At 38.2% G+C, this 15,794-nt stretch overlaps 1 protein-coding gene across 1 annotated transcript; it reads right to left on the bottom strand.

The window, feature by feature from the left end:
* Window positions 1-5,138: 5,138 nt before the first annotated feature.
* LOC110900679 (putative disease resistance RPP13-like protein 1) lies at window positions 5,139-10,295 on the bottom strand. Its single transcript, XM_022147552.1, has 5 exons — window positions 10,235-10,295; window positions 8,581-8,867; window positions 6,562-7,728; window positions 6,109-6,472; window positions 5,139-6,049 (listed from the first exon to the last, which is right to left on the bottom strand). Exons 1-5 carry the CDS (start codon window positions 10,293-10,295, stop codon window positions 5,139-5,141), a joined length of 2,790 nt encoding a protein of 929 aa, XP_022003244.1.
* Window positions 10,296-15,794: the final 5,499 nt, after the last annotated feature.

The following is a 15,794-nucleotide window of genomic DNA, read 5'->3' as shown; positions in this document are numbered from 1 at the left end:
ATTGATGTCCTCACTAAAATTCAATTTTAGGTTTTGAGCAACAAATCCTATTCCAACAAAAAAAACACGCACATGTCTGAGAATACCAGTTTATCATATGGAAATCAGAAGGTATTTAATTAAAAAGTACCTGAAGTCTGTTGGAAATCTTTGAATAATGAAGAGTGAATCTGCAGAAAGTTCTAATCGAAAATGTTCATAAATGAATTGATAATTTACAAATGTGGAGATACAGATATATATATACGTACATACATAGAGTTTTATAAATGTTTTGTAACCGCCCCATGTTATATATAAAAAAAACATAACAATTAATTATATCTAGCTTATCTATTTTGTATACATATAATGCAGAACATATATGTATTCTTGTACGTCTAACACCCTCCCGTAAGCTAGATTACTTCAGGTGACATGCGAAGAAGCTCCTTAAGTCTAATGAAGTCCTTTGGTTGTAATGCTTTTGTCATAATATATCTGATCCTTTGTTGCACAAAAAATGACATTCAGTTCTCCTTTCTTGACTAGATCTCTGATAAAGTGATACTTAACTCTTATATGTTTGCTCTTTCCATGATAAACAGGATCCCTTGCTAAACATATCGTGGATTTATTATCACAGTATAAAGGGATTGAGGTAACGTAGGTTTCTTGTAGATCATCTAAGATTCCCTTGATCCATAAAGCATGACAGCCAGCTAATGATAAGGCCATGTATTCTGCTTCTGTTGATGATAAAGCCACTACCTTTTGTTTCTTTGATTGCCATGAGATTGGACCTGAACCTAAATGAAATATATATCCGGATGTGCTCTTGCTATCATCCATATCTCCTGCATAGTCACTATCACTAAAACCTATCAGAACTTTCTTTCCCCCTTTGGAATAAGTAATTCCTTGATTTTGAGTTCCTTTGATATATCTAAGTATTCGTTTAGCTGCCTCCCAGTGATTCTTTCTCGGGTTTTCCATAAATCTGCTAATTTTACTGACTGCAAACATGATGTCTGGTCTTGTGTTGGTGAGATACATCAGACTTCCTACTAAGCTTCGATACACACCTTCGTCTACAAACTCTTCTGGGTCATCTTTTGATAATTTTAACCCATACTCCATAGGTGTAGATACCGTATTGCATTGTGTCATTTTATATTTATCTAATAGATTTTTCATGTACTTCCTTTGGGACAGTATGACATTTCCGTCTTCATAAAGTACTTCCATGCCCAAGAAGTAATGTAATCTTCCCATATCAGTCATTTCAAACTCCTTGTTCATTGACTCTTTGAATTCCGTAATTAAGTGCATGGAATTACTTGCAATAATTAAATCGTCGACATATAAGCATATCACTAACTTCCCTTTGTTAGTGTCTTTTATATATAAAGTATGCTCATATGCGCTTTTCTTAAAATTATGTTGTACGAAGTAAGAGTCTATACGATTGTACCATGCTCTTGGTGCTTGTTTTAGACCATAGAGGGCTCGCTGAAGATGACATACCTTTTGTTCTTCTCCTTGTTTAACGTAACCTAGAGGTTGTTCTATGTAGACTTGTTCATTCAGTTTTCCATTTAGGAAAGCTGTCTTAACATCCATTTGATGAAGACACCAACCATAATGAGCAGCTAGAGCTAGCACTATTCGAACTGTCTCGAATCTTATTACGGGTGCAAACACCTCCTGATAATCTATTCCATATTTCTGCCTGTATCCTTTTACGACTAGTCTGGCTTTGTATTTGTCTACATTTCCCTTTTCATCATATTTAGTTTTATAAATCCACTTTACCCCTATTGGCTTCTGATGTTTTGGTGGATCTACTAGCACCCAAGTGTGATTTTTATTAATGGAATCCATTTCCCTGTCCATTGCTGCTATCCATTTTTCATCTTTACTTGCTTCTTCATAACTTGTCGGATCTGTACTTGTATAGAGAACAAAATTCAACACTTGATTTTGATTGTACTTCTGTAATACTTCTGCATTCGTTAGTTTTCTTGTATTGCGATATACATTCCTAATACTTTTGGTTTTAATGACTTCATTTTCTGAATCTGTAGATGAAGTGTCACCACTGTTTTGTTGATCTTGATCAGCACTTTGTTGATGTGCTTCATACGTCCCCGAGCCACCGCAAACTTGTTGATCATTATTGGAAGTTTCTTGTGGATCTTCGTTTACGTTATCTGTTGCGTGGTTATCAATTTCCTGTTCTCGATTATTTTCTTCATCATGTTGAATTTGTATCTCCTCTACATCAGTAATGATAAGTGGTGCATTTGAACCTTCACCTTCGAAGACCCATCTCTTATTTCATCAAAGATCACATCACGACTAATGATGATCTTGTTGGTTAGGGGATTATATAGCTTATAACCCTTGCTAGCTTCACTATATCCAACAAATATAGTTTTTATCGTTTTGTTGGATAACTTGTCCCTATGTTGTTTGGGTATAAGAGCATAAGCTAGACAACCAAATACTCTTAAATGTTCTACATTTGGTTTCTGTCCATTCCAGGCTTCGTAAGGGGTGATGTTCGGTCTGGTCTTCGTAATTGTTCGATTTAAGATGTAAGTAGTGCATGCTACCGCTTCTGCCCAGTAACAGTTAGGTAATTGCTTAATGTTCATCATGCTTCTACTTAATTCCATTAAAGTCCTATTCTTTCGTTCAGCTACTCCATTTTGTTGAGGTGCATAGCTGTTAGTAAGCTGATGTCGAATCCCATTAAGTCTCAGATATTCCTGAAATGCTTTGCTACAGTATTCTCCTCCGCGATCCGTTCTTAATGTTTTGATTACATGATTTGACTGCTTCTCATTCAAAACTCTAAAATTCTTGAAGTGATATAGTGCCTCGGATTTAAATTTGAGAAAATACACCCATGTTTTTCTAGTGTAATCATCGATAAATGTAATGAAATATCTACATCCACCGATGGATTCTGTTCTCATTGGACCGCATATGTCAGAATGAACTAATTGTAATGGTTCAGTAGCTTGCCAGACCATTTTTTTATGAAATGGTTTTCTGGCATGTTTTCCAGATATGCAACCTTCGCATGTACTGTCATCCTTCCTTATCTTTGGTAGTCCAATTACTAAATCCTTGTTTTTTCATGTCAATTAAAGTATCCATGTTCACATGCCCATAGCGTCTGTGCCATAGACGTGAGGAATCACTGGTAGTCATATTCATGACATATGTCAGATCGCTTTCAGGATGTAATGGGAACATCTTATTGTTGGTCATCTTAACAATACCAAGAAGTTCACCATTTGAATCTTTGATAATGCATCTATCTCCCTTAAACGCAACTTCATATCCTTTCCCTATGAGTTGCCCTACGCTTAACAGGTTATGTTTCAGCCCCTTTACATAAAATACATCTGGTATCTTCCTTTCTCTTCCTCTAATCGCAATAGAGATATTTCCGCTGCCTAATACTTCCAACCGTTTATCATCCCCTGTTCTCACCTCCTTTTTTATAGATTCATCAAGATGAGAAAAAAGTTCTCGGTTACCACTCATGTGGTTACTGCAGCCGCTATCAAGATACCAACAGTCACCTTTGACTGTCTCCTCCATGTTAAAAATCATGAACATAGTGTCATCTTGTTCATCAACATCATCTTCTGTATGAATTAGTGCATTATCTGTTCTTTCGCTTTCATCCTTTTGTTTGCAAAACTTGGCTGTATGTCCAAGTTTATGGCAATTGAAACATCTTATTGAATTCGTATTGAAATTCTTGCCCTTATATTTGTTTCGTCCCCTTCCAGTGGAATCGTTCTTAAATGATTGTCTAGATCTATCTTGGCTTACATTCGTTACTTGAAACGCATGTTCAACAGGATTGTCTTCGTATCTTTTCAATCTTAATTCATGTGATTGAAGTATCCCCATTAGTTCTTCGGTGGATACTTCTGCGAGATTTTTTGTTTCTTCGATAGTTATAACGATAGTTATAACAACCGATTCATAATTCCTAGTTAAACTACGTAAGATTTTTTCTACAACCCTCTGTTCATCTAATTTTTCTTCATTCATCCGCAATTGATTTACTAAATGAATCGTTCTGTTGAAGTATTCCTCAACAGATTCTCCATCTTTCATGTTTAACGAATCAAATTCACATCGGAGGGATTGAAGTCTTACAGTTTTTACGCGTGTTTCTCCCCTGTATGATTTGTGAAGAATAATCCATGCCTCTTTCGCCGACTTTGCCTGTGAAATCCTTTCAAATACTGTGTCAATTACTGACTGAAATATGATATGCAGGGCCCTTTTATCTTTTTTAATTGACTCCCGGTATGCAGCGGATCTTTCTTCCGATGGATTTGGTCCCAGTTCTTGATACCCTTCATCGACAACCGTCCATAATTCCTGTGATTCAAGTAATACTTTCATTTGAATGTGCCAATGATAATAATTCTGTCCATTCAGTTTGGGGATTTGTGTTTGTATTCCTTGCGCTTGATTCATGATCTTGAATTTGACGATGAATTAAAACAGTTAACGTGAATAGATTTCTTGGATCGAATGTTGTGGCTCTGATACCACTTTGTTGGAAATCTTTGAATAATGAAGAGTGAATCTGCAGAAAGTTCTAATCGAAAATGTTCATAAATGAATTGATAATTTACAAATGTGGAGATACAGATATATATATACGTACATACATAGAGTTTTATAAATGTTTTGTAACCGCCCCATGTTATATATAAAAAAAAACATAACAAATAATTATATCTAGCTTATCTATTTTGTATACATATAATGCAGAACATATATGTATTCTTGTACGTCTAACAAAGTCTATTTCGGTTTTGGGGATATGAGAGATGAGTGGCCAGTAGTGGGAGCCTCTTCCTTCACACCTTTCTTTCAATTTTGGGCATTTACCTAAACTCAAACTCAAAAGCGAAGGCAACAGCGTCTCTGGTAGATCGTTCACCTTTGGACAGCTGCCAATGATGAGATGTTGAAGGGATGTGAGGTGTTGGAGTCCCGTTGAAACTGATTCCAGATTATCAAATTCGTTTATCTCCAGAGATGCAAGAGAAGAAGGGAAAAGGTGGGACAATTGACTAAAATTCCTCACATTGGGTTCACCATATAACGTTAGGTCAACAAGGGAAGTTGGAAAATTCATAAATTTCCAAACTGGTGAGGTTTGATAGCTGAAGCTCTGGAAGTGACACGATATGTGGGCATCGCTTTATATCCAGGCTGGTGAGGTGAGTGGAGTTACTCAATTCACTGATTGATCTTAGATTTTCCCAATTATCAATATATAGGGTTTCAAGCATTGGCATGCTTGTGTTGTTGATTTTTCCCTCAAGTTTATCACAATCGACTACACGAAGTGATTTGAGCTTATTCCCTCCTTCTTTTGGGAGGTAGACATCTGTAATAACTGAGCAATCTTCAATATCCAAACTCTCAATGCTATTTGGACAGCATAAACGCTTTATGCTTCTACAAGAATCTACAGACAAACTTCTAAGAGATAACAGGGTGCCATCCTCCTCTTTCTCTTCTAAACTTACCAAACCTGAACAATACTGTAATCTCAATTCCTTTAATCTCACAAGAAGCTTACTTGCCTCTGTTTCTGATTCCCACAAGTATTTTATTTCATCACATCCCCTGATACTTAATTCTTCAACTTCCCTAAGATACCTTATAACTCCTCTCCACACCTCATATGTAAGCCCTGATACATAACTTATTTCCAACCTAGTGACTGATGAAGCTACCTGAACCACACTTCTCAACACACCATCACCACATCTGAAATTTTCAAGAACCTTGAGTGAAGGCAGTGCTTGAAGTGAGACATTAATCAGTTGTGGACAATTCTTCACATAAAGCTCTTTAAGGCACGTAAACACTGCTGCTGAACCCTCATTTTTAGTTGACCACCCCTCCCATCCAGACATATCTTCAAATGTTAGAACTTCGAGTGAACGGAAGGCGTTAACATCATTTCCGGTTAACTCCAAACCTATGACTTTAACCTCATCCATGCCTGAATCTGCAACCACTTAAGTGAAGGGAGCAACCCAAATGGGGGTAGAGATGTGCATTTTTTACAACCGCGTATTGACACATTAACCAACTCATGAAAAGAGCGATCACCAACCCAATTTGAAATTTGTGTTCCCCCGTATGACACGACTGAAAGCGTTTTCAACGTATCACTATTAGGTTTCAGCTCATTGAGAACTTCCTCTTCAAGTGTATCCATTCGTGAGCCATCAAACACATCAACCCATTGCAGCTCTAATCCATTAATCTTTTTTAGAGATAAGTTCGCCTCCCGTGCATGCTTTGCGCTTTGCACTTTGTGCAATCCCTCAATGGAAACTTTCCCATGGAGATTTGTTAATCCCTTGAGCTCATTTATTGCAAAGCCATCATCTCCAACGGAGTATGTCTTATGTCCAAATGTCGTAACCTTTTAAGATTTAAGAAGCTTTTAGGCAGCTTAGTTAACCCCCGACACTTAGAAACAATCAATGTCTGTAGATTATAAAGGTTGCCAACATTCTCCGGTAACTCTTTTATATTTGTTCGAGATAAGTTCAGATACCGCAAGTGTTTCAAAGTACCAATGAACTCGGGTACCTTACTTATCTGAAAACGCCTCAAAGAAAGGACCCTTAACAATGTTAACTCTGGAAGTAAGTCATCCAAAATCTTAGAGGATAAGTAATAACATTCCCATCCTTTATCCACACCGAGAGATACAGCTAAAAATGTTCTCAAGCTTTTGGCTCCTTTGAATGCCTCAAACTTTTGATAACCTACATACTCCTCGCGAGTAAATGACATATGGCGATACTTTGCCAAAGCTTCTGTCTTTGTCTTCATATGATTGTCAAACCTTAGAAAAAATTCTCCGGCAACAAAAGTGGCCAAGTCATTCATCAGATCATGCATGATAAACAATGATTCATCATTAGGTGCATGTTGGAAAAATGACCTTGATAATAAAATTTCAAAATATTCACGGCCCAAGCGTTCTGGTGACTTGGATGGGTTCAAAAACCCTTCCGCCATCCACAATGATACCAATTCCTCCTTGTCAAACAAAAAGTCTTTGGGGAACAAGGAACAGTATGCAAACAACTGCTTCAAATCTGCAGAAAGTTCATGGTAGCTTATCCTAAGTGCTGGAACAATCTTATCACTATTTTCCACATCTTTACCATTTTCAGTGGCATTACCAATTTCTACATCCATCTCGCTATTCAACACGTCATCCCAGTCTTCTCTATCTGTTTTCATCCTTAAAAGCCTTCCAATTGCCTTTAAAGCCAAAGGCAAACAACCACACTTTTTTACAATACCTTCACCTTGCGGTTTAAGTGTCGTGTGTGAGTCGAAGTTATCTACCCCCAATGCATGTACTGCAAATAAACGCAATGCATCTTCATTCGACAAACTCTTGAGACGGTCTACATTATGAAAACCTATCTGTTTGAGCAGTTGCTCCTTACGAGTTGTCATGATTATCCTACTTCCAGGAGCACATGATAGAAATGGGCGCACTAGGTTTTCCCAATCACCATAGTTTTCACTCCACACATCATCAACTACTAGTAGAAATCGTTTGCCCTTAAATTGCTCAGTGAGAGCCTTTTGAAGCTGATTTAGATCTTCAAATTCCTTGTTTTCTTTAGTCACATCTTGAAGGATAGCATCAGTTATCTTGAAAATATCAAAATCATCTGAAACACAAACCCATGCCTTGGGTTCAAAGTGATCCTGCACCTGTTGGATAATCTTGATGTGATGGGTCGACCGGGTACGGGTCAGCGGGCCGGATCTAAACTGGGTTGGATATAAACATGACCGTGGGTCAAGTGAGGAATTGGTCAGCCGATTTAGGTGGAATATGGGTCGTTTATTTAGCAAGTAAATTGGGGAACACGTGGGATAGTGGAAGACTTGGAGGTTGTTTTCTTTACGTACATGTAGGACTAGTTGTTGCATGTTTATTTTTCTATTTAAGTTGAAGTCCACGTCTTAATAGATGTAGCTCTCATAATCATTTTTCAGTTAATACAAGAATATTCGAACACTACGTTCAAGTGTGTGTGTTTATAACCAGGGCATGAACCAACAATTGGTATCAGAGCAAGGTCGTCAAGCTACGAGTGCTGGTTTGAGAGTCGTGTTCAGAGAAGGGGGTGCAGCCCTCTAAACTGCAGAGAAAGAAATGCATAGGCCGGGCTAAAGAAAGAAAAGAAAGAAGAAAGAGGCGATTCAATCGCCAGAAAGAAAGTGCTGATCTAGGTCAGCGAAACAGAAAGAAAGAAAGAATGGCTGATTGAAATCAGCAAAGTAAGAAGAAAGAAGTCGCGAACGACGTGAGAAAGAAGAGTCGTCGCCAGAAAGAAAGAATGCGAACGACGTGAGAAAGAAGAGTCGTCGCCAGAAAGAAAGAATGCGAAAGAAGACCGTAGCAGCGCCGCGAGAAAGAGAAAGAAGATAGTGGTTGCTGCCGACCAGACCGAAAGATCGTAAGACCGAGAGAGACCATCGCCGGAAAGGAGATACCGGCATAAGAAAGAAGAGACCAGTGAGAAAAGACCGAAGCCGTAATAGACCGAATGGCTTGAAAGAAAGACCGAAGAACTCGCTGGTGAAAAGAAAGAGAAGACCGTTACTGGAGAAGAAGAACGAAAGCTGTAACAGACCGAACGGCCAAGATCGAAGCAGTTCTTCTTGCCGGAAGAGAAAGAACGTAGACCGAAATAAAGTGTTTCTTTCAGGAAGAAAGCTTATACCAAGACCGTAGGAGAAAACCGTGACCGCGGTTTGTCCGAGAAAAAGCCAGATCGAACCTTCAAAGAAAGAAGACTGAGAAGAAGAAGGTACATGCAAAGAGGTGGTGATAAAAAAAAAAGAGAGAGACGTGGCTGATGTGTGCTATTGTTTTCAAAGGAGAACAATGGTAGTGTTTGTATGCTGTATGAAAAGAAAAAAATCAAAGTTCATTTGAATTTTGGTAATAGCCATGAAACAACAAAAGAAAAGGTTGGTTGGAAAATTCCAATCGAACATTAGCAAGAAAATGAAAGCAAGGAACAGGAAGAACTAACTGCAAGAGGCAGGCATGTTTTAGCAAGAAGTTAGCAAGTTAAGCAGTAATCTGACCCGTCTGGTTCGAATAGCATGTCAGCAAGGAGATTCGAAACAATTAGCAAGAAAGAATCACAATGATTCCAATAGAAAGAGAAGCATGAACGAGAGCTAGAAAGAACCGCCATCAAGATTATGGGGATGAATGTTGGATAATCTTGATGTGATGGGTCGACCGGGTACGGGTCAGCGGGCCGGATCTAAACTGGGTTGGATATAAACATGACCGTGGGTCAAGTGAGGAATTGGTCAGCCGATTTAGGTGGAATATGGGTCGTTTATTTAGCAAGTAAATTGGGGAACACGTGGGATAGTGGAAGACTTGGAGGTTGTTTTCTTTACGTACATGTAGGACTAGTTGTTGCATGTTTATTTTTCTATTTAAGTTGAAGTCCACGTCTTAATAGATGTAGCTCTCATAATCATTTTTCAGTTAATACAAGAATATTCGAACACTACGTTCAAGTGTGTGTGTTTATAACCAGGGCATGAACCAACAGCACCTTTGTATCATTAAACAAAAGTCTAGCTAGAGTGGTCTTTCCAACCCCACCCATACCAACTATAGGTAAGACGCTAAAGTTATCCTGAGATGACCCATCATCCCCCACCAACTTCTTAAGCAATTGCTCTTTCTCAACTTCTCTTCCGACAACATCGCGTTCTGGCAAAGAGTTTCGCTTCTTCTACTAGTATTTCTTGGCTTTTCATCTATCTTAAGCAAACCTAGATCCGTTTTTCGTTTTTCTAGATTTTCTAACTCTCTGTTAATACTATCTAACTTGGGAGACAGCCTATGAGTTAGTGAGAAATTTGTGCAGCATGATGGGATGAGCTTTCTTACCTTGCTGGTGGATGTGTTAGATATATTTATTAAACTTAGTTATGTTAACTATGTACTTATTCGGATTTTCTAAGTAGGATATTAATGTATTATAAGTACTCAAACTATTAGATGATAGGTGCGTGCATTGGCTATGATAAGCGGGTAAAAGAATTCGAATAACTGCCGGAGGCAGTTACCCGCCAAGAACAACCGCCAAAACACTGCATATATATATTGTATTACCGGCAATATGTCCGGCTATCAAGACATTCATACTATCGTTTGAATTGTCCATTAATATCATCTTATATCATTCATCCTTTTTCAAATAATGCCTATCCAATTTGGTTCAATCATGCATGAGCATTTCAATTCAGTCACTAATTCCGCTGCACAAACATCTTCTGATCCCCAACATAGTGGTATCAGAGCAGAACCGGGGAAGAAGACGATTGAAATCAAATCATCATCCACTGTGTTGCCTTGTCAACACTGCACGGATGAAATGAAGAATAAGAACAAGCGATTTCAACGTGAGAAAACATGTTTCTACTGCCATCAACCAGGGCATCAAATCTACGCGTGTAACAAGAAGGAAACTGACGAAGCGACTCAGTTGATCCGGCAAGCGGTGAACATGGGAATACAGAATCGAGGGAGAGATAGTAGTGATCATCAAGAGATGATTGTAGTCGGTACCGAAGGAGGGCTATGGAGCGATATTTGGTACGTTAGTTCTGTTATTAAACACCATATGGCTGGAAATTTAAACGTATTCAAACGTATTAAACATATTATCGGGGTTGATACACAATCCGGGGAAAACAATTTCTTGTTTACACGTGGGGTTGGATCGGTTGAAATCAAAACTGGAAACGAAACTATGAGAATTCAAAGTGTTTTCTATTCTCCGGAATTAGACCGAAATGTTTTGAGCATGGATCAATTAACAATGCAAGGTTTTACTGTTAACAAAAATGGTGATACTTGTAAAATTTATCCTATGTTCTCTATTCCGGTTGATAATTCCGTGAACGATGCGAGTGGGTTGACAAAGGAAGAAGAAATGGGGTTAAAAGAAAAACAGGGTATTATAGAAGAAAGTATGTATGATAATGAATTCAAAGAAAGGTATTTGAATTCGTATTTTGAAGAACTGGATCTATCGGCACAAGAACTCGACTGGAATGTGATGATCGTTAAAGAGATGGAATTCCATGAATTTGCTGACTGTAAATCCTTTTTGGACTTGCTTGATGATCGAGAATTTGTGTTTAAATACAAACACATGTTGGAGATGAAATTTGAGGAAATGGTCAAATGGTTCCTGTATGATTTTATGGGATTAACCACAAGACCGCTTCCACCATTTACTCCAAACAAGAAGAGAATAAACCTGTTAGGTTTATACATACTAGTGGCAAGCGACGGTGGATACAAGGAAGTCACTACGGAAAATTTGTGGCCTGCAATTGCAAAAGATCTAGGATTTGATTACGAAGATGGAGACTACATGAGGGTCATTTATGCCATGTATCTCGACATCCTAGAATACTATTATAAATACAAAACGATACAAGGGAATGTGCAGGAGAAGAAGGTAGTGCATGAAGAAGGAGGGTCATCCACGACTTTTCACAGAGAAGCAAGAAGTGCAGATAACGATTACTCACAATCTGCAGGTTCAGGACAAGTTGCTCTCTTCGCTGGAGTTGATGATGCTGATTGGAATCAAGGAAAGAAAAGGAAGCGATTTAACTTCAACTATGCTAGATGGGCAGTCGAAGAAGCAAACCGGAGCGTGTTGGAGAAAACTGTTAAACATAACCAAGTTTAAGGGGGGTTATGTTAGATATATTTATTAAACTTAGTTATGTTAACTATGTACTTATTCGGATTTTCTAAGTAGGATATTAATGTATTATAAGTACTCAAACTATTAGATGATAGGTGCGTGCATTGGCTATGATAAGCGGGTAAAAGAATTCGAATAACTGCCGGAGGCAGTTACCCGCCAAGAACAACCGCCAAAACACTGCATATATATATTGTATTACCGGCAATATGTCCGGCTATCAAGACATTCATACTATCGTTTGAATTGTCCATTAATATCATCTTATATCATTCATCCTTTTTCAAATAATGCCTATCCAATTTGGTTCAATCATGCATGAGCATTTCAATTCAGTCACTAATTCCGCTGCACAAACATCTTCTGATCCCCAACAGGATGCTGCAGGTTCCTGCAGGGTGAGCTCACGATGCATAGCTTCAGTCGCCACGTCGTCGAGTACGTCGTCGATATCGTAAGCCAAATGTTGGAGAGCATTCAGCCATTCTTTGACAGATTTATGGGTAACCTCCTTCTGAGAGGCATCTTGAAGTAGATCTTGGATTCTGGAGAGTGTCTTCTTCAACTCCTTGAGCTCGTTGTAAATTCCATGAGCACGAGCAACTCACTTGAAGGCTTCATCGGTCATCTTCTTAACAAGGACTTTGAGGAGTTCATTTGCAAGAGATTCAGCAGCCATTGTTTATAGTGATTACTGAAAGCTGTGTGTCTGTGTGTGATAGGGATCTGAATGAAATGATGAGTGCACAGAAACAACGATCAAAACTGTTGTTTATAGTGAATTCTGCAATTTTTTGGGTCAAACTTTTTTTTTTAAATCTTATTGTGCATGTTCTGGCTGGCAGCCATTAGAGAGGGAGTAGGTAGTCATTAAAAAAATCACTTGTGTATTTATTTACTTAATATTTGATGGATCACATGTGCTCCCCGATTAAACAATCAAATATTTATGGATTCTGGATTCAACCACATTTGTTTTTTTTTTCAATTATGAAAAATGTTAAAATCTTCCTAATAGGATTCTCTTTAGTGTTTTGACATCAAAGGCGAGCCCATTTTGTTCATAATCCATCTAGCTTTAATCCGAACCAAATTAACACTTTATAAAACAGCCCGTTTTAACCAGAAAAAAATTTGACCCCAAACTTTTAACTGACCCGACAGTTTTACCACATAGATGCATGCATGGATGTGGACATACATGAGTATTAGTATGTATCTGAGTTTAAAACTTGTTTTCAATAGAAAAGTGGTTAGATCCTAATAAAATGTGTAGGTCCCTATCCGGTGGATGACGAACCTCAAACCTTGTTATACTAACTCACTAGCGAGTGCGGAATCCAAGCTAGCAAGCAAACCGGGATTAAACAAGTATGAACACAAGCACACACGGGTTCACCGATTAACACAATCTTGTATTAATGCAAATGAAGGTTTCAGTTACAAGCACAATGTTTACAAATCTAACATGTAAACTCTCAAAGTGTGTGTGTGAGTCTCGGACAGAATGCTCTCAACACTATGTGTGTGTTTTTCTCTCTAACTGTCTGTCTGTCTCTATCTTGAACTCAACACTTGCATGGGTATTTATACCCAGCCTAAGATGTCTGGTCCGAAGGATCCGATAGATGGTCCGAAGGATCATCTATAGAAGACAAGTTAATCGAACGATCAGCATGGACCTCGAAAGATCAACTTTCGAGGTCTAACATTCGAAGCATATCTTTCGATGAGGTCGAAGGATCCACATAATCCTTCGACCTCTTATCCTTCGACATAGAGCATCTTTCAACATCTTTCAACTGTTGACTAAGTCAAACCAGGAGGACGGTTGACTTGGTCAACTTACAGGACTAAACAGGACATCGTTTACATACAGACCGAATACAGACAAAGTACAGACACAAGTGCACCAACAAACTCCCCCTTGGCTGTAGCTTTGTCTTTATCTTCTATGGTTGTAGACTCGTCTTGAACTTCGACGGTCTTTGGTCTTCGAGTTATCAAAACTCTGATGTCCTTTCAAGTCTTCAATGTCGGAGGATCTTCAAAGTCTTCACGTCTTGAAAGCAGAGAGTGTATCAACAAACTACCCGTATCATGTAGGAAGTGTGTTGACAAACTCCCCCTTAACATAAGCTCCCCCTTGAGTTATGCTCGTGAAAAGACTTTATCTTTATGAAGTGAGATCCTTGTGGTGTTGATGATGGTCAGCGGCTACTCGATCATCTTCATCTTTTGAGCGCCTTCTCGTCGTGTCCTCCTTCCAAGGCTTGTCATCGACCATGTTCTCCTAGCCTTTAGAATCTGCACATGCAAGAAATCTAAACGCGTAATGAGAACAACTGCTTGGAACACAGAATAAGCAAATGACACACGAATGACCATGTCACAATCAAACACCGTCCGACAGTTTGAAAGTTTAATAAATTTGTCAATTTTAGTCTTTAACTTTCAAAACATGCAAGTTTCGACCGTTTATGAAGATGTAGTCAGTTCGGTTTTCAGTCAGGTTTCAGGTAACGAAGACTCGAGCTCCAACATCGTACGATTGAAAATAAAGTAGAAAGAAACTCTTTTTGGCTTTTATAAAGTTTATATTAAAACACGCCTAAAATCTTTTTGGTATTTTTGAAAGTAAAAGACAACAATTTAAAATCCTTTGAGTGTTATCAAACGACATCACCGCTAATGTCGTGCTGATATGCACCAAACGACGAAACTGTTTTAAAAGAAAACAAATAAAAGTTAAGCAGTAAATAAATAAATATATACAAACATTCTTTTTGCGAGTTTCGAGGGTAAGAGAATCATATCAGTGTACGGTCATGCCAAAACACTCTTGTTGTTCAGTTAGTTAACATTAAGATATGCATCCTATAACAATTATCGGTATTGTTGTCCACTTAAGCTCAACTTATCAGATGTAATCATGTTTAGAGGATACGTTAAGGTATGATTTATACTTACCGACCGGTGTTCATCCACATCACGACACATTCCCGTATCAAGGTATGCACGAGGGTTCATCTTACCGGTGAGTATACCGATTATCATCTGTTTGACCGTATAAATTGTGAGATACTCACTTATTTTGATTTGAAAACAAGCCCTTTGTGATATAATCACTTATTGATGAGGAACTTGATTTTCGTATGCATGAGGGCACAGGTGCAAGTCCGTGAACAGGTCAGTACTTCCGTACAGCAGAGAGACGAACTTGACACCCGGATAGATGTGATATTTTATCACTTATTTGAATATGGACATGTGATTGTTTATCACTTATTGAGGTCGAATGCAGTATGTAATATGTACACGTATGTATAGTATCATGAAAGATCTAGACTTGCGTCCCCGTTATTTTTCGGTAAAAGATACAACCATGATACCCAGATGATAAGCAGCATAAAGACCGAATATCTCAGAACCTCGGCAATCTATCAAACGAAATTTCGGTACTAAGACCATATGCCAATGAATGGTTCCCACCTGGTCTTCAGTCGATTAAGATTTATATCACCCTGCACACTTTAAAATGATTGTGAGCCTACCGATACATCTTATATAGAGCTGCTTATCGTTTTTCATTTAAGGTTTAAAGAGGCTTGGATAGACCACTGATGTACTATCACTTTCTCTTTTGCTCGCCAGGAAACTCATTTTTGTTTTTCTATTGTTTTTGTGTTTTTGAAATTTTTCGATGTTTTTGGATTTTCAGATTTTTGGATTTACTCCCCCTAAAATCAATAAACTAAGATAAATTTAAAAACACACAAAGGTATTTACAAAAATGATTTTCCGATGTTGGTTTACTCTTGCTTGACCTTAATGCCATTTACCAATAATAAGAAGTCAAATCTTGATTTGTCAAAAGCTTTGGTAAATAAGTCGGCACGTTGGTCATCGGTGTGGACCTTAACAACATCGATTAGCCTTTTCTCAAAG

This window comes from Helianthus annuus, chromosome 13 (genome assembly GCF_002127325.2).
Source record: "Helianthus annuus cultivar XRQ/B chromosome 13, HanXRQr2.0-SUNRISE, whole genome shotgun sequence".
NCBI lineage: Eukaryota > Viridiplantae > Streptophyta > Magnoliopsida > Asterales > Asteraceae > Helianthus > Helianthus annuus.
Note: the sequence above shows the minus strand (reverse complement) of the source record. Positions and strands in the feature narration are given on the sequence as shown.